General features: G+C 47.5%; 1 protein-coding gene across 10 annotated transcripts in view; it reads right to left on the bottom strand.

The window, feature by feature from the left end:
- XYLB (xylulokinase) overlaps window positions 1-19,311 on the bottom strand; it is a 51,729-nt gene that overhangs the window by 17,174 nt on the left and 15,244 nt on the right. For 7 of the 10 annotated variants that reach the window (XR_002338206.1, XM_021071670.1, XM_021071668.1 and 4 more), the window contains 8 exons: window positions 17,622-17,694; window positions 15,718-15,836; window positions 13,294-13,383; window positions 11,001-11,082; window positions 7,305-7,345; window positions 6,765-6,880; window positions 5,897-6,012; window positions 4,989-5,062 (listed from right to left, as the gene is read on the bottom strand). Coding sequence is in view for 9 of the 10 variants with exons in the window: in XM_021071670.1 (XP_020927329.1) it covers window positions 4,989-5,062; window positions 5,897-6,012; window positions 6,765-6,880; window positions 7,305-7,345; window positions 11,001-11,082; window positions 13,294-13,383; window positions 15,718-15,836; window positions 17,622-17,694 (711 nt within the window). In the remaining variant the exon portion in view is untranslated. The remainder of the gene's footprint in view (window positions 1-4,988; window positions 5,063-5,896; window positions 6,013-6,764; window positions 6,881-7,304; window positions 7,346-11,000; window positions 11,083-13,293; window positions 13,384-15,717; window positions 15,837-17,621; window positions 17,695-19,311) is intronic. The other 3 variants (XM_021071671.1, XM_021071669.1, XM_003358367.4) reach the window with 1 other exon arrangement.

The raw sequence follows: 19,311 nt of genomic DNA, 5'->3' as shown, positions 1-19,311 counted from the left end.
GAACTCTCAGTGTCCACTCACTGCATGAGGTGTGTATATGTGTGTGGTATGTCCATGTGTGTGGTACGTGCATAGTGTGTTGTGTGTGTGTGGTGACTTTTTATTATTATTTTTTTATTTTTTTGCTTTTTAGGGCTGTACCCTCGGCATATGGAAGTTCCCAGGCTAGGGGCTGAATCAGAGTACAGCTGCACAGCCACAGCAATGGGCAATGCAGGATCTGAGCCACGACTGTGACCTACACCACTGCTCATGACAATGCCAGATTCTTAACCCACTGAGTGAGGCCAGGGATTGAAACTGCACCCTCATGGATACTGATCAGATTTGTTTCTGTTGAGCCACAATGGGAACTCCCCGTATGGTGTCTTTTTAAACAACAGTTAGATTCAGAGCTCATGACTCAAGCCTCCAGTGGAGCTCATCCATAGCTGGGCTCTTGACTCACTAATTTCGCCTGAGACAACACAACTCATACTCATACAACACGAACACACAACACACACACACGCGCACACACACACACACACATTCCTCACACTTGTATCACTCTGGGGAGTCAGAGCATCAGAGAGCTCAGTCTCAGGCTGCTGAGAGTTCAAGTTCAGCCTCTACCATTCAACTCTGTGACCTAAAATAAGTTACATAAATCCGGCTAAGCCTTTTCTTTCTCAAAGGGACTGAAGTGATGGTGGCACCTATGCTTTAGGGTTGTTATAAAGCACATAACAGGAAGCTGCTCTATACAGTTGATGCTCACAAAGAAAGAGCCAGGAGCCTGTGCTGAGATCCACGGCGATGGCGTGCCCTTCCAGCTCACTCCAGCCTCACTCCAGTCTGGCCCGTCTCCCCAGCCCTGAGACCTGTGACAGATGCTGCTGCTCCCTCCCTCAGGAATTGCTCCAAGCAAACTCACTTGGCGCTCCTAAAGTGCTGCCTCTGCCGGGACTCTGCCCATGCTTCTCATGTATGATTCCTCCCATCCTTCAAGTCTGCACCTCAAGGCCACCTCCTCAGGGAGGCTCACCAGGTTACCAGCCCATCCCCTGCTCTCTCCTGTGGTGCTTTGTTCCTTCCCTTCTTAGCCCCATCACACACCACAGTTGTGTGCACATTTGTTCACGTGTTTACATCCTCCTAGCAGAAGCAGGGAGCCCATGTGTTTTGTTCTTCTTATGTCCCCCCCACCCCAGCGCCAATCACATTGATCAAATGAACAAAGAAAACTACCTTCTTGACAAACCTATGCGGATTATACAATGGAGAATAGGCACATATTCTATGAACGACAGGAACCAAACTGAAGGAGATGGACTCCCTATACCTTATACAAAGCCTTCTATCTACAATCCAATATGTAACACCATCATCAGCACATAACCCAACACCAACTCTACCTGCTACAGTTACTAGACAGAGTGACTTACTAAATCTCCTCAGACAATTTTTTAGGGTCAGAAATGTCTCTCAGATCCAATCCAAAATGTGGTGATGATTCTGGTCACTATCACACAGAAAAGTCAATTCCAAGCAACAAGAGTTGGCCAAACCCCTCCTGGGAAAGGCCACGTGGCAGGTGGCAAATAAAATAGCAGCTTCAGCACCAGAGGGGATGGGTCTGACCTCCCCTACCACCTAGACCCTCACACCTTGAATGTATTATTCAGCTTTACTGGGCTTCAATTTTTCCACCTGTAAAGGAGATGATAATACCTAATTCACAGAGTTGCTGTGAAAGGTAAATGAGGAAGATACAGAAACCCACCAGCACAGGGCCTGGAACTAAACTGTGCTCAATAAATGTTGGAAATGTTAGCGCCTCCTGTCACAGATGCTCTTTCAATTGGGAAGAAATACATGATTTGGAGGTGGGAGGTGTAGGATAAGGCCCTCCAAGGTAACAGGAAACCCACAGCTGACACAATACTCAATGGTGAAAAGCTGAAAGCCTTTCTGCTAAATTCAGGAACAAGACAAGGATGCCCACTCTCATCTATTTCTATTCAACATAGTATTGGACGTCTTAGCCACAGCAATCAGACAAGAAAAAGAAATAAAAGGTATCCAAATTGGAAGGGAAGAGAAAAAACTGTCACTATTTGCAAATGATATGATACTTTATATAGAGAACCCTAGAGTCACCAGACAAAAACTATTAGAACTAATAAATGAATTCAGCAAGACAGCAGGATACAAATTTAAATACATAAATCTGTTTCAATTTTTTTTCTTTTTAGGGCCACATCCACGGCATATAGAAGTTCCCAGGCTAGGGATCGAATCAGAGCTGCAGCTGCTGGCTTACACCACAGCCACAGCAACACCAGATCTGAGCCACATCAGTGACCACCACCTCAGCTCACAGCAACACTGGATCTTTTAACCCAGTGAGCAAGGCCAGGGATTGAACCTGCATGCTCATGGATACTAGTTAGATTCTTAATCTGCTGAACCACATGGGAATTCCTGTTTCATTTTTTTATAGTAATAATGAAGTATCAGAAAGAGAAAGTAAACAAACAATGTCATTTAAAATTGCATAAAAAAATACCTAGGAATAAATTTAACCAAGGAAGGAAAAACCTATACCTTAAAAACTATAAAACACTGTTAAAGGAAACTGAAGATGATTCAAAGAAATAGAAAGATATCCTATGCTCTTAGATTAGAAGAATTAAAATAGCCACACTACCCAAAGCAATCTATAGATTTAATGCAATCTCTATCAAAATACCCATGAAATTTTTCCACAGAACTAGAATAAATAACCCTAAAATGTATATGGAATCAAAAAGGTCCAGAATTGCTAAAAGCAATCCTTAGGAAAAAGAACAAAGCTGGAGGCATAACTATTTCAGACTTCAGACTGTACTACAAAGCTACAGTAATCAAAACAGTGTGATATTGGAGTTCCCGTCATGGCACAGTGGTTAACGAATCCGACTGGGAACCATGAGGTTGCGGGTTCGATCCCTGCCCTTGCTCAGTGGGTTAAGGATCCTGCGTTGCTGTGGCTGTGGTGTAGGCTGGCAGCCGCAGCTCCGATTGGACCCCTAGCCTGGGAACCTCCATATGCCACGGGAGCAGCCCAAGAAATGGCAAAAAAAAAGACAAAAAAACCCACACAAAAAACAAAAAAACAGTGTGATATTGACACAAAAACAGACATATAGATCAATGGAACAGAATACAGAGCCCAGAAATAAACCCACGCACTTACAGTCAATTAAACTACAACAAATGAGGCAAGAATATACAACGAAGAAAAGACAGTCTCTTTAGCAAGTGCGGCTGGGAAAGCTGGACAGCTTCATGTCAATCAATGAAATTATAACATTCCCTCACACCATACACAAAAATAAACTCAAAATTGTTTAAAGACCTAAATATAAGACATAACACCCTAAAACTCCAGAAGAGAACACAGACAAATTCTCAGACGTAAATCGCAGCAGTATCTTTCTTAGCTCAGTCTCCAAAGGCAATAGAAATAAAAGCAAAAATAAACAAGTGGGATCTAATCAAACTTTTGAGCTTTTGCATAGCACAGGAAATCATCAACAAAACAAAAAGACAACCTATGGACTGGGAGAAAATATTTGCAAATAATGAGACCAACAAGGGGTTAGTATCCAAAATATACAAACAGCTTGTACAAGTCAATATTAAAAAAAAAAAAACCCAATCAAAAAATGGGCAGAAGACTTAAGTAGACACTTTTCCAAAGAAGATATACAGATGGCCAACCAGCGCATGAAAAGAAGCTCAATATCACTAATTATTAAAGAAATGCAGGAGTCCCCATCATGGCTCAATGGTTAATAAATCTGACTAGCATCCATGAGGACAAAGGTCTGATCCCTGGCCTTGCTTAGTGGGTTAAGGATCCAGTGTTGCTGTGAGCTGTGGTGTAGATTGCAGATGCAGCTCTGATCCTGTGTTGCCGTGGCTGTAGTGTAGGCCAGCAGCTACAACTCCAATTCGACCCCTAGCCTGGGAACCTCCATTTGCTACAGGTACAGCCCTAAAAAGCGAAAAAAAAAAAAAAAAGAAATGCAAACCAAAACCACAAGGAGGTATCACCTCACATGGATCAGAATGACCATCATCAAAAAAGTCAACAAATAAAAAATGCTGGAGAAGGTATGGAAAAAAGGGAACCCTCCTACACTGTTGCCGGGAATGTAAACTGGGGCAGGCACTATGGAGAACAGTATGGCGAGTCCTTAAAATGCTGAAGATAAGAGTTACTATATGAGCTAGCAATTCGCTCCCAGGTATGTATCAGGAAAAAAATGAAAACTAATTCAATAAGGTGCATGCATCCCAATGTTTACAGAGGAATTATTTACAATATCCATGACATGGAAACAACCCAAGTGCCCACCAACAGACAACTGGTTTAATAAGATCAGGCATATATACAATGGAACATTACTGTACTATAAAAAAGAATGAAAAAAGAAAGATTACTATTGGGAGCAAAATGGATGGACTTTAGAGAATAGTATATTTAATGAAGTAAGTCAGAGAAAGACAAATACTATATGATATTTATATGAGGACTCTAAAAATAATACAAATGAATCTATATACAAAACAGAAACAGAGTCACAGACATAGAAAACAAACAAGGTTATCAAAGAGGAGAGGGAAGGTTACCAAATTAGGAGTATGAGACACACACTACTATACACAAAATATATAAGCAACAAGGATTTACTGTATAGCATAGGAAATTATATTCAATACCTTGTACTAACCTATAATGGAATATAAACTGAAAAAAAACTGAATCACTTTGCTGTACACTTGAAACTAACACAATATGGTAAATGAACTATACTTCAACAAAAAGCTTTTTTTAAGTATTTGTTTTATCAGTAGCTGAGTGAATGAAGAAGTCCTTAAAACTAACATGATTTGACAGAATTCATTAAATTTAATAGTCAAAAATAGAGCCACTGAGGCTTCAAAAACACACGTACCTCATGGTTTTCTGCATTAAACCTATGACGCCCAATAATTTCAGGGGTGATCTCCATTACATCAAAATAAAAACCTGAAACAAGACCAGGAAGAGTTTAGCCACCAGTGGTCAAAAACAAAAGATCAGCTCACAACAGCCTTAGAAAAACAGCGTGAGGAGTTCCTGTCGTGGCTCAGAGGTTAGCGAATCTGACTAGGAACCATGAGGTTGGGGGTCTGATCCCTTGCCTTGCTCAGTGGGTTAAGAATCCGGCATTGCCGTGAGCTGTGGTGTAGGTTGCAGATGTGGCTCAGATCTCGTGTTGCTGTGGCTGTGGTGTAGGCCGGTGGCTACAGCTCCAATTAGACCCCTAGCCTGGGAACCTCCATATGTCGCTGGTGCGGCCCTAGAAAAGACAAAAAAAAAAAAAAAAAAAAAAAAAGAAAAGAAAAGCAGGCTGAGATGACCCTATCATTTCCTGGAACGGCCCTGGGAGTACCCTCACGTTCCTCTCTCCAGCAGGATGGAGGGCAACTGGAAAGGCTTAGGTTAGCTTTCCGTGGAGGCAGTTCTTCCTGCTCTCACCTGGCAGCCCACAGGCCAGGAGGCAGCTGCCTAGCTCGGGAGGCCTGCCCCAGGGCTGGCACTCTTCCTAGCAGGACCCTGTGTTTGAGGCAGAAAGACATGGGCGAGATTGCACCAGGTAGAGTAAGCACTGTGATTGCCATCTCTGATGCTGTCACCAAGGGCTTCGAGGGGCAGAGAAGATGCATTCCCCACCTTGCTTAGATCATGGGGTCTCACATTAGCTTGAAGGCTCACAGAGTGGAATTAGAGACTGTCAGGGCTCCCCTTGGCTTCCCTGCCCCACCCCTCTTACCATCAGCTGCTGCCCCTTCACAGACCGGGCATCACCCAACAGCCTACCCAGGTTTCCGCCATTCCCCAACTCTGTGGACCGCAGCGCCTTAGAGAACTCGCTCCAGGAACGGGAAGCAGACTCATCACGGATCTTCTCTCTCATGAGGGAGCCATTTTTAAAGCTGCAGAAATGCACACAACCCTGAAGAAGGGACCCAGCGCTTACTGACTGGACCATGAGTTTGGTGAAGAGTCCCAGGTAGACGGGCTGCAGGTCAGGCTAGACCACAACCAGTGCTCAGCAGGGACCTGAGGTACCTCCTCTGTTTTCAGGCCCAATGCTCGTCTCTGGGAGTCACCAGGAAGTGTACCTGTCTTGGGTTGTTTACAAAAGAGGTTGCCCCGAATGAGCCCCAGGGAGAGACGGAGCTGCAGTTTCAGCACCTGGCTAGATTTTCTAAACCTACATAGTCTCCAGTGGTTCCTGGAGCTTAGAAGTTAACACCCCCTCCCTCGGTAGCTTCCAGCAGGTCCCTAATGCCTGTGTGGAGCATGGAGAGCAGACCCCTTCCGTGACAACAGTCAGGAAGAAGGATGTCCTTACCACCACAGGTCAGAGGTCTACTATATGCCTGATATGTGACAACACTATGAAGTAAACCTCTTGGTCTCCCAATTTTATGAGCAAAGTATGGCTTAGACATGCTAGGGGGTCTGCCTCAGGCCACACAGGATACGGGTGCTGGGGAGGGGGTTTATATCTGAGTTTGGGGAGACTTCAGGCCCCAGGTGCTTCCCCATCCAGCTCTGCTCTCAGAAAGATGCACTGAGTTCCTGGGGCCTCAGGTGCCCACAGAGCCTGCTCCGTGAAATGACTTGGGGGACTCCGCATGGTGCCAGACCTACTCACACCTCCCCCTCCCCAGCCACCTACCACAGGAGTGCCATGTAGTGCTGGGGGTCAACTGGGTTGCAGAAGATGTGGCCTTCCAGGGCGGGCATAGGCTCCTGGAGCCAGAGAAAGAGGGTGTCGCTGGTGCCCAGGCTGACCTGGAAAGAGATGGGCAAAGGTGAGGCGCCTCCATCTCACTCAGCTCTACCCCCCTGACCCCTGTGGCTTCACTCCTCATGCCACAAAACTCAGATTAAATATTCTCTAGGAGTTCCCGTTGGGGTGCAGCAGAAACGAATCCAACTAGTAACCATGAGGTGGTGGGTTTGAGGCCAGGGATCCTTCGTTGCTATGAGGTGCGTGCGTGTAGGCTGGAAACGCAGCTTGGATCCCTGTTGCTGTGTCTGTGGCATGGGCTGACAGTTGCAGGTCCGATTTGACCCCTGGCCTGGGTACTTTCATATGCTGTGGGTGGGCTCTAAAAAGCTAAAAAAAAAAAAAAAGACATTGCTGAGACCCAGCACCCTCTTCCCCTGGGCAGAAAGAGCTGACCCCGCCTGTGGGAATGAGAAGTCACCTTACCGCAATGTCACCTTCCTCCAGCCTCATGCCTGCCAGCGATGCTGAGAACCGGAGGGGAGCCTATGGTTAGCTGGAGGTCACATGGGAGCCACAAAGCAACCCGTCACCCCCACCCCCCAGAGGTGAGTGCAGCCCCCTCCTCCCACCCCTGCCCACAAGCTAGGAGAGGCAGGAACAGGGTGAACCAAGGGCTAGGAGGCTCCAAGGGCCAGAGAATGGAGGTCAGGGCTGTGAAGCCTCTTCTAAAGGGTGCCCAACTCCCCACCCGTCATCAGGTGCTTCCAGGAGTGCAGAGCACCGAGAGGGCCAAGTCAAGACACTAGGATACATTCGCAGAGAAAGACAAAGGTGAGGCATGAGTGAGGGGCTTTCCCCACCTCCATGGTGAGGAAAGGTCAAGGTTAGGTTGACTGCCCCCTTATGTGAGGCCCAGAACAGCACTGTTTATCTGCCTGGCTCACTGCCATACCCTGGAACTGAAAGAAGAGCTGCCATGTAGCAGGTGCCCTGTAAGTATCACGTGAATAAAGGAAGGAAGGAAGGAGAACTGCGGGAAGGAACAGGCGTCCCACACACTGCTGCTGAGGCACGATCAGGAGAGTGTGTCAGAGCCTTGGGTCCAGGAATCCTAGCTCCGAAAGCTTATCCTACTGGGACAGGGGATGAGACAATGTTTGCATTGTCTAAACGCCAGAGCCACGCCTACCTCTATCTCCCACCTCCATCCTCCTAGAAGAGAACACAGCAAGACATTCTCTGACATCAACCTTACAAATGTTTTCTCAGGTCAGTCTCCAAGGCAACAAAATAAAAGCAAACATAAACCAGTGGGACCTAAGGAAACTGACAAGCTCTTGTAGAGCAAAGGAAACCATAAAAAAGACAACTTACAGAATGGGAAAAAATAGTTTCAAATGATGCAACTGACAAGGGCTTAATAGCTAAAATATACGAACAATATATACTACTCAACAGCAAAAAAGCCAACAACCCAATGGAAAAATGGGCAAAAGACCTGATTGAATAGACATTTCTCCAAAGAAGATATACAGATGGCCAACGAGCACATGAAAAAATGCTCAGCATCGCTAACTATTAGAGAAATGATAATCAAAACTACAGTGAGGTACCACCTCACAGAGGGAGACTGGCAAAGTAAATGCCAGAACAATGGAACCCTAGACAACCACTAGGGTTTTGTGTGATGTCGCACAAAATATTTTCCTCGTTCGTGAAAATAAAATATCTTTATTTATGGGCATAGAAAAAGAAGGTTGGAAGGACAGCCCTCAAAATTTTAACTGTGGTTATCTCGGGGTTAAGGGATGATGGATGATTTTTTTACATCCTTGCTTTGGTTTGTCAGTACTTAAAATTTTTCTGCAATGAGATGTATTTCTTGTGAATAAGAAAAACGCAGGAGTTCCCATCATGGCTCAGCAATTAACGAACCTGACTAGCATCCATGAGGACACGGGTTCGATCCTAGCCTCGATCAGTGAGTTAAGGATCTGGCATTGCGATGGGCTGTGGTGTAGGTCGAAGATGTGGCTGGGATCCCACATTGCTGTGGCTCTGGCATAGGCCAGCAGTGTAGCTCCAATTGACCCTAGCCTGGGAACCTCCACATGCCACGGGTGCGGTCCTAAAAAGACAAAAAAAAAAAAAAAAAAAAAAAAAAAAGGAAAAAGGAAAAAGGCATAAGACTAACACATAAAACTAAGTGAGCAGAAACTGAAGGTCAGACTTAGGGAGGGACTGGCTGAGGGCTGCCTGCCTAGTATCTCCAAATTCAGCCTCAGACCTCCGTACAAAAGAAAGGATTAGGAAGCTGCTTCTTTGTTGTTCCTTCTCAAACATGTACAGAAGCTCATGCTTCAATGGTTAAAAAGCACGACCTTTATTCTCCCTGAAATTCTTCTAGTTGATAGAGTAGCAGAGGAATTCCCCTCGTGGCTGAGCAGAAACAAATCTGACTAGCACCATGATAGAGTAGGCTTAAGAACAGTCGTTTTTCTAATGAGACTTGATGAAGTAATTTTCATTTTGAAAGGAAAGCAAGCATGGTCACAACATGTAGAACTATCCTGAATTGGTGTTTGTGTACCAACTGTTCTTTTCAGGAGACTGGACCCCTCAACTTTAGGGCAGACAGGAACTGTGGCCTGGCATCCCCCAGGACCCTGGTACCCAGTGCAGGCCACAGCTGCCTCTCAACTCAGGTGCACAGGGGACAGAGTGACAGGCTTCATGCATTTCTGCTGCTGAAACTGGCCACTGTCCACAGCCTCCACCTTCACCTCAGACCAGGAACACGAGGGTACCTTCCCCAAAGCCTGCTCTGTGTTTGGGTTGCACTTTGACAACAGGGCTCCATGTGATATCACTGTATGAAGTGCTCAGGGATGGGGGTACCTTGTCTGGCTCCTGTGGGGGTCCCTCCAGATGCCAGAGTGGAGAAACAGCAGTGGCAATGACTTAAATGTTTTCTCCTGGTCACAAAAGTACAGATAGATATTGCAGAAAATATGGAATATAATATCACCATTGTGATGATAAATACATTTTAACAAGACTTTCAGTTCCATTTCTAGGCACACAGCACCACTCCTAGACACGTGTACCTCTCTCTTTCTCTTTTATTTTTGATGTCAACTTCCTCATCTGTACAAGCAGGGAAGTACAGGGAGGTTTGTGGGTGTGGAAACCAAGAGAAGGGCTGAAGTCAGACCCTAGTGTCACTCGGGCAGCAGCCCAAATCCTTCCATATGAACCTGAGACTCACTTCCTTAGACCAGGAATGGCTGCTTACGATGGCGACATGACATAGAGTTGGCAGATAAGGACACTCAGTCGAATTTCAATTTCAGAGAAAATATTTGGGACACACTCGCACTAAAAAAATCACTTGTTTTCTGAAATTCAAATATGGCCTGGAAAATACTTCTACTACCTAATTTTTGTCATTCCTCTAAATTCAAGTTGAACTGGGTGATCTATATTTGTATTTACTTGATCGAGCAACCCTGACTCGGTGGCTCATTAGGAAAAGGGCTGCAGGAGTGGGTGAGAGGCAGCAGTCTGGTGGTACTCACTGTGGCCACTGGGCCTTCAGTCTTTTGTTGTTGTTGTCTTTTTAGGGCCACACCTGCAGCACATGGAAGTTCCCAGGCTAGGGGTTGAATCAGAGCCACAGCTGCCGGCTTGCAGCACAGCCAAGGCAACATGGCCTTCAGTCTTTAGAGACCTGACGGTCCTCCATAGGGAGCCTCAGGAATCCCCAGGGGAGGAGAGAAGAAGGAAGAGAAGACGAAAGAGTTTGGAGGAAGAATAAGTTATACTTATGGGTCAAATAATGGGGCGGATACGCAAAGCCAAGTCCCAGAGGAAGCCCTGGAGGAACTGAGTTCAGCTGGGAACAGAAAAGGCAAATCAGGGAGGGTGGGCAAGACCGTCTTCCTTAATCACTGATCAGTTTTACCTGGAGGGGCAGCCCCCGATGGCTCTCATGGGCAGAGTCAGGGCCACAATGGGGCAGGTACAAGGAGCCAGATTCAGGCCAGCAGGGGGGGCAGGTGGCCAGGGAGCAGGGAGCCTACCAGTCAGTCTTCGCCAAGAGATGGTGGACTGGCATTCTCCGAGGTCCAGCAAGGACCAAGGCAGGCTTTTGGAGGGTGAATCCCCCACGGTACTCACCTGGGTTGTCCCCAGTGAAGGCCACCACTTTGCATCCTGCAGGAAACCCATAGCGCTGGACAAAGTAGGAAGAAATGGCTCCCTAGGGAGAGAAGACAAGCACGCTCCACTGAGGCAAACACTTCCTGCTTGGGCCACTGGAGACTATAGGCCAGGGATGGGACAAGGGACATACATCCTGTTTACAAAACACCAGAGTTGCCCAGCAAAGGTTGGAACCACAACATGAGGTGATGCACTGCCTTAAGACCACTTGATTTTTTTTTGTTTTTTTTTAGGGCCACACTCGAGGCATATGGAAGTTCTAGGCTAGGGGTTGAATCAAAGTTGCAGCTCCCGCCTATGCCACAGCCACAGCAATGCAGGATCTGAGCTGCATCTGAGACCTACACCACAGCTCATGGCAACGCCGGATCCTTAACCCACTAAGTGGGACCAGCGACTGAACCCGAATCCTCATGCATACTAGTCAGGTTTGTTACTGCTAAGCCACGTGGGACCTCCAAGACCACTTGATTTTTAAAAAAAATGTTTTGTATTAAAGTATAGTTGATTTACAATGCTGTGTCAATCTCTGCTGCACAACAAAGTGACCTAGTCATACATATATATATATTCCTTTTCTTATATTATCCTCTATCACGTTCCATCCCAAGAAACTGGATAGAGTTCCCTGTGCTATACAGTACGACTTCATTGCTTATCTATTCTAAATGTAATAGTTTGCAGCTATAAACCCAACTCCCAGTCCATCCCATTCCCTCCCCTTCCCCTTTGGCAACCACAAGTCTGTTCTCTGTATCTGAGAAGAACCGCTTAATTTTGAGATTCAAGGCAAAAAAGAATTCCCCAAAGCAGACTTGCTTTAAAAGCTCCGAACTTTGGTTGTAACATTAAAAATAAATAACAGGAGGATGGAGTTTCCATCGTGGCTCAGCAGAAACGAATCTGACTAGGAAGCATGAGGTTACGGGTTCGATCCCTGGCCTCGCTCAGTGGGTTAAGGATCCGGCATTGCTGTGGTTGTGGTGTAGGCCAGCAGCTATAGCTCCGATTAGACCCCCATGTGCCTCAGGTGTGGCCTTAAAAAGACAAAAGACAAAAATAAATAAATAACAGAAGGAAACCATTAAGCAGACTCATGGAAGTAGATAATGCCTTATACATATGCTCTATCAGCCCAGCAACCAAATTAATAAGAGCAGCAGGACACAGATGTGCAGAGGTCAATGTTGTAAAGAAAACACACCAAGTAAAAGGAAAGGAAGGTGGACACTGTCAGGAACCACAGCTCTCAGGGCCTCTCCAAGAGCAGCTGTGGGATCAGAGGGCAGGAACACCCTCTGGACAGATCTGCTGTCTTTAGAAAGCAGAGTTATGAAAAGAAAGCTTTTGGAGTTCCCCGGGTGCTCAGCAGGGTAAGAATCCAGCACTGTCACTGCTGTGGCTCAGGTTGCTGCTCTGACTCTGGTTTAATCCCTGGCCCAAGAACTTCTGCATGTGTGGGTGTGGCAAGAAGGAAGGAAGGAAAAGGAGAAAAGAAAGCTCTTTCCCTGGAGTTCCCGTCATGGCGCAGTGGTTAACGAATCCGACTAGGAACCATGAGGTTGCGGGTTCCATCCCTGCCCTTGCTCAGTGGGTTAACGATCCGGCGTTGCCGTGAGCTGTGGTGTAGGTCGCAGACGCGGCTCGGATTCTGCGTTGCTGTGGCTCTGGCGTAGGCCGGTGGCTACAGCTCCGATTGGACCCCTAGCCTGGGAACCTCCATATGCCGCGGGAGCGGCCCAAGAAATAGCAAAAAGACAAAAAAAAAAAAAAAGAAAGAAAGAAAGAAAGCTCTTTCCCCTTGAATATCTCTTAGTTCCAAAAGTTTAGAATAAATTAGGGGAGCTCCTGACCTCTGGGAAGAAAACTATGCTCCATCCAGCAAAAGTTCAGATTTATGTCAGAATACACTATCGCCTGGGAGATAAAGGGCTTCTGCAGGTGGCTTACTTGGGGAAGTGGGGAAGAGAAAACAGGGAAGGGGGGAAAGCCCACCCAAGGGCACACTGTGGAGTGGGTCACGGCTGTGGGCAGCGTCTGAAGAGCTGCGTGAAATAGATGGGGGGCTGTCCACCTGGATGCGGAGCAGGGATCAGCTCTCCACAGCGTCCTACTGGTGAAGCTTGCACATGGGCTGGCAACTTGTGAACCTACACGTTTGCAGAGCAGGAATGTGGAGTCCCAGAAGCCCCTGGGAGGGAGGGAGGGAGATAAGATGCAGCTCAGGCAGGGTGCTGCCGGGTGATACCTGCGTGAAGCCACAATGGCAGGTGAACAAGATGGGCTGGGAGGGTGCAAGGTGGGAAGCATCTGAGCCACTACAACTCCAAATATTTCCCTGTGGAAATGGAGAGAAAGCCATCTGGGCACCACCTTTAGCACGACAGAGGAAAGGAAACATGGATTTCGCTTGTCTCCCCCCATCATGTGGGTGCATATGTTACAAACAAAAATACACTTTTCAGAATCAGTTCCTTTCTGTTCCTCAAGCTGCCAGTGTCTGCACAGGCTCCCTCTTGGAAGCAGGTGCTCCTGGCATAAGGTAAACAAAGCCGGCTGCCGTGAACAAAACACTGCTCTCCATCTCACATGAAACTAAAAGCTGTGTGTGGAGTACCAGTGCCAGAGGCTTGGCTGTCTTCTGTTCACTCTTCCTTTTTCTTTCTGCTGTGTGTCAGCCTCAGTGGGTCCTGAACTGCCTGCTTCTTTGCAGCAGGACACCCTTCCTTAAACACTGCACACTGGCCTCGTGGCACATTCTGGATGATGATGGTTTGGCTAGTGAGGTTCTGCTCATGGTGGCAAAGGCTGTTTTGCGCAGGTCGCTGTTGACCTCAGAAAAGTGCTCGTGTGGCTGGGACTCCCAGTGCGAGGCATTCAGGATGGCTCACCACCCCAGCTCGGGTGGCTCTCCCCTCCCCAGGGCCTCAGGGACCCTTGTCCTTCCTTAACAGCCAACTCTCGGCCCCACTCGCCATTTCTGCTTGTTTGGCAGTGGGGGCATGTGCTGTCCCCGCCAAAGGGCCGAGGACCAGGTCCAGGCTGGTCCAACTGGGAAACGAGGACATTGCCAGCCAGTGTCTATTCTGAATGGGGGTGCCACACGAGGATTAAAGGTTGTTAACCGAATTCTTTTTTGCTATTGTATGATTCTTTATATCTGTTTTGGATATTAAGCCCTCAGTTTGACAGTTTGCAAATATTTTCTCCCATTTGATAGACTGCCTTTTCATTTTGCTGATGGTTTCTTTTGCTGTGCAGATGCTTTGTAGTTTGATGTAGCCCCACTTGTGGGTTTTTGCTTTGATTGTCTTTGCTTTTGGTGTCAAATGCAAAAAAAAAAAAGTCAACACCAAGACAGATGTCAAGAAGCTAATCACCAGTTTTCTTGTAGGAGTTTTGTGGTTTCAGGTCTTACATTCAAGTCTTTAGTTTTATGGCCACACCTACGGCTTATGGAGGTTCCCAGGCCAGGGGATGAATTAGAGCCAAAGCTACTACTTAAGCTACAGCTGTGGCAACACCCAGTCCTTTTAACCCATTGTGCAATGGTGGGAACTCTACATTCAAGTCTTTAATCCAGGCGTGGCATGAAGAAATCCTGAGGCCAGATATCAAATCTGCACCACAGCAGGGACAACACCAGATCCTTAACCGCTAGGCTGCCAGGGAACTCCTCGTTTTGAGTTAATTTGGGGAGGCATTTTTGTATCTGGTGTAAGATAGTGGTCCAGTTTCATTCAGCATGTGGCTGTTTCAAATTTGGGGGGGTGTGGGGTTTTTTTTTGCCACACCTATGGCATGTGGAAGTTCCTGAGCCAGGGATCAAACCTGCACCACAGTAGCGACCTGAGCTGCTACAGTGACAACACCAGATTCTAAAAGGTTTTTTTTTTTTTTTTTTTTTTTTTTTTTTGCTTTTTAGAGCCACACTCGCAGCATATGGAGATTCCCAGGGCACAGGTCAAATTGGAGCTACAGCTTCCAGCCTACACCACAGCCACAGCAACATCAGATAAAAGCCATGTCTGCTACCTACACCACAGCTCATGGCAACACCGGATCCTTAACCCACTGAGCAAGGCCAGGGATTGAACAGGCAACCTCATGGTTCCTAGTCAGATTCGTTTCCACTAAGCCATGATGGGAACTCCTAAATACTACTCCTGGGACCAGGCACTACCTTAAGCACTTTAAAGTGTTTAAAGTATCAATTCACTTAATTGCACTTCAGCCTGACGAGACAGAAAGTATTATTATTCCCAGAAACAGTGGAAATGATGAGGAAACTGAGGCACAGATTAAGGTCACAGAGCTGGTGAGCAGTAGAGCTGGGATTGCACCCCAGGCAGACTGGCACCAGGGCCTGCACTCTCCCCAGATTGCTGGCACTTCTTATTTTCTCCAGCCTGCCTACTTTAAGCTTCGGTGGTGATCTCTAGATCCCCACCACCCTTCCACCACAAGGCAGGAGTCTATACCTGTACCTGATCACCTGAGTGCAAGGCCCTGCTCCAGACACTGTGCTCTGACTTACGTCAAACACTTGTCTTATACTAGACAAAATCCCATGGGTACGTGTATGGGTGTTTGTGGGGCTGTGACACTACACTGCTTCCCAGTAGTTGCCAGCTCTAAATAAATGAGCCATGTCCCTGGGAGGGGAACCTACCACAACAGAGCATGATGGCACCGGCTGGCCGAGCTTCTCCTCTAAACCAGGTGCGCAGGCACCAAGGCAAGCCTGTGACCAGACTTTGTCCTGGATCTGCAACAAATTCATTCCAGAACCTAAGGAAGGAAGGAAACAAGAGACAGAAATCTTTGAAACGGACTTTTTGGAGTTTCTGTGTGGTGCAGCAGGTTAAGCATCTAGCATTGACACTGCGTGGCTTGGGCTGGTGCTGTGGCATGCGTTTGATCTCTGGCCAGGGAACTTCGACATGCTATGGGTTGAAGAAAAACATCTTACGTTTAAAAAAAAAAAAAAAAAAGGCACAAATCTGGCAGAGAGCAGATCATTCTCTGGCAGCAAATCTGTACCTGGAGCTCTGTCCTGATGGAATATAAACAGTGTACCTGGGTCACTCTGGAACCAGAGAGCCAGAGGCCAGCAGGTCCCTAGGAACCATACAGCCCCACCTCCCCCAAACATCCCTTACGGGCTCTAATCCCACAGTTAGCCTGGAAATCTGCCGCTCTAAGACCTGGCCGGGGAAGGGGAGCGCCCAGTCTTGCTGGCTAGGACAGCTCCACGTGTCCCCTGGGGCAGCAGCCCCAGTGCTCACGTGGGTCAGCCCTCAGGGATTTCCCATCGTGTCTTAACTTTTCTAAGAAAGCTCTCAGCTTCTTCCTCACGCTCATCGCTAAGATCAGCTAAGTCTTCCTAAAACGATCTACTTCTCCCAAGGTTCTCCTGAGGATGGAGATCGGGGAGAACCCAGAGAACAGGTGGAGGCGGACAGGTGTGTGGGCACCATGGAGCCATGGGCCCATGTGAGTGGTTAGACAGCTGCTAAGTTAGGAGGTGATTTTGAGGTGAGTGTGTAGAGAACACAGGTGGAATCAGGCTTTTACACGTTTAGGGCTCTGCTGGTTTGAGCTCCGAGGAGCTGGACTCCTGGGCCGCAGGAAATTTTGCTTCTCCAGATTGTGAGTGAAGCTTGGGGACCACTCCTTCGTCACCTTCCTCCCTCCCTCTGACAACCAGACCAGTGTTTGGCACATAAGGCACCCACACACGTCCATGGGACTCCCCGAGGCCACCCCAAAGGTGCGCTCCCAGGCCTGCACGCTGCTCTGCATCCCCCTCCCTCCTTGCTCACTCCTCTCACTCTAGTCTCATCCAAGGGCTCCCTCAGCAACCTCCTCCCAGCTCTCCTGCCTCACTGGCATCATCTGCTTTTATGTTTCTCCAGGTTTTGATTCCAGCAGCTCACCGCTGTCATGGCTTTCCCCAAATGTGAACTAAAACTTGAATATAAAATAACTCCTTGTGGGAGCCAAGCTCCAAGACAGGTCCTGTTCATCCTCCAGTCCTGGTGTTCACACCATATAAGGTCCCCTCTCCTATACCCATAGGTCTGTGTGATGTGCAACCTTCCCAAGATTAGCATGTAAAAGACCCTGCTGTTTCTGCTTGGCCTCTGTCACCTTCTCTTACCCCTCACTCATGGGGAATCCAGGTTCCATGGTGGCCACGCGGCAAGGAACTGAAGCCTCTGGCCAACAGGCACATGTGTGGCCTGGAAGGGGATCCTCCAGCCCCAGTCAAGCCTTTAGGTGACCGCAGTGCTGGCTGCCAGCTTGACTGCAACCTCCTGCGAGGCCCTGAGCCAGAACCATCCAGCTAAGCCACTCCCAGATTACTGGCCTTCGGAAAATGTGAGATAGTTAACACAGCCCTCAGCTGCTAGGCACTGGGGTCATTTGTTACACTGCAAAAGATAACCGATACACCCCCTTCTTGGCAAGAGATGACAGGGCTGGCAGGCTGGCCCCCACCCAGGTGGATGAGGCTCAGGCTGCCCACATGCTTGGCTGAACAGGCCCAAGTCCTGGGCTCTGGCGACTTACCATCACTGTGGTCAATAGGGGAGTAAGACCCAAGGAACAGGGAAGCAGCAAAACTACTGACCAAGGAAATTCTCTGTTAAGAGAGAAACACAGGGAGAGTTATGACTCACTTCCAAAAGCAATGGAATGCTTCTGAGACACGCCCAACATGACAAGAGCTTTATTTTATTTTATTTTATTTTTTTGTCTTTTTGCCTTTTCTAGGGCCGCTCCTGTGGCATATGGAGGTTCCCAGGCTAGGGGTCCAATCGGAGCTGTAGCCACCAGCCTATGCCACAGCTACAGCAACTCGGGATCGGAGCCTCGTCAGCGACCTACACCACAGCTCACAGCAATGCCGGATCCTCAGCCCACTGAGCAAGGCCAGGGATCGAACCCACAACCTCATGGTTCCTAGTTGGAGTTGTTAACCACTGAGCCACGATGGGAGCTCCGACAAGAGCTTTAAACAAGGGAGGGAAGTAGAAGCATCGAGGAACAGGAGGGACTGAATATCCCAAGCATTCTGAGTGGCTGGGACATTGAGAACTGGTTTCTTGGGAGAGGTCCTCGCTCTGCACTTTCTGAGAGGCCACAGGAAAACAACAACAACAAAAAAAAAAAAAAAAAAAAAAAAAAAAAAAAAACTTGTGCAAAGGCCATGCTTAGGCAAGCAGGATTTAAAACAGAACCCTATGCCAAGGAGAGTGGTGCCCTGATTTCCATCCTCCATTTCTGCTGTCTTTATATCCAGGTGCATGGGAAATAAGATACATGGCCACAGGACTCAGACCCAACAGAGACAGACTTGGAGGTTCAGACCGAGTAAGTGAAAGTGGGCCCCTTGGAAGACACAGACCCCAAACAGGAGCAGGAGGAATGGACAAAGGATTTCAAACATTAGCCTGAGAGTCTGCACTTCCACATGGGAATCACAGGCCCCTGGGCCAGGGGAGACAGTGCCATCATCTTCTGTCCCCAGTCATGCCACCTTTTCCACGCACAGAATTTGGAGAATTTTTAATTCCCCCTCCACCCAAAACCTTCATGAACGGCCTATGTTTCATAGTCATCTGGAACCGTGAATCCTTAAATAATAAACTGCATGTGAACTTCCTAAGATCATATTTGGGATTGATGGGATTTGATCCCTTTTTAAAGAAACTTTGGTTTAACTGATCATTCTCCTATTTTTTTTTTTTTTCCCTTTTTGGCCACACCTATGGCCCATGGAGTTCACGGGTCAGGGTTCGAATCCGAGCCACAGCTATAACCAATGCCATAGCTGCCACAAGGCAGGATCCTTAACCCACTGCATCAGGCTGGGGCTCGAATCCGTGTCAACACAGAGACGACATCAAATCATGAGCCCACTGTGCCACAGCAAGAACCCGATAACTGAGCATTTTCTAATTACTCGGAGTGACAATCACCAGCCAGGATGTTGAGCTGCTTCTCGGGTGGCATTGCGTGTAGGTTTTTAGCAACTGTGGATCAAGGAATGAACCTAAGGAGTTCCTGCTACAGTGCAGTGGGTTAATGATCCGGCTGATCTCTGTGGAGGCGCCGTTCGATCCTCAGCCTAGAACAGTTGGTTAAGGATCAGGTGTTGCTGCAGCTGTGATGTAAGTTGTAGGTCTGGCTCAGGTTTGATCCCTGGCCTGGGAATTTCCATATGCCATGGGTGTGGCTAAAAAGAGGAAAAAAAAAA

The sequence above is a fragment of the Sus scrofa genome, chromosome 13 (genome assembly GCF_000003025.6).
Source record: "Sus scrofa isolate TJ Tabasco breed Duroc chromosome 13, Sscrofa11.1, whole genome shotgun sequence".
NCBI classification, from domain to species: domain Eukaryota; kingdom Metazoa; phylum Chordata; class Mammalia; order Artiodactyla; family Suidae; genus Sus; species Sus scrofa.
Note: the sequence above shows the minus strand (reverse complement) of the source record. Positions and strands in the feature narration are given on the sequence as shown.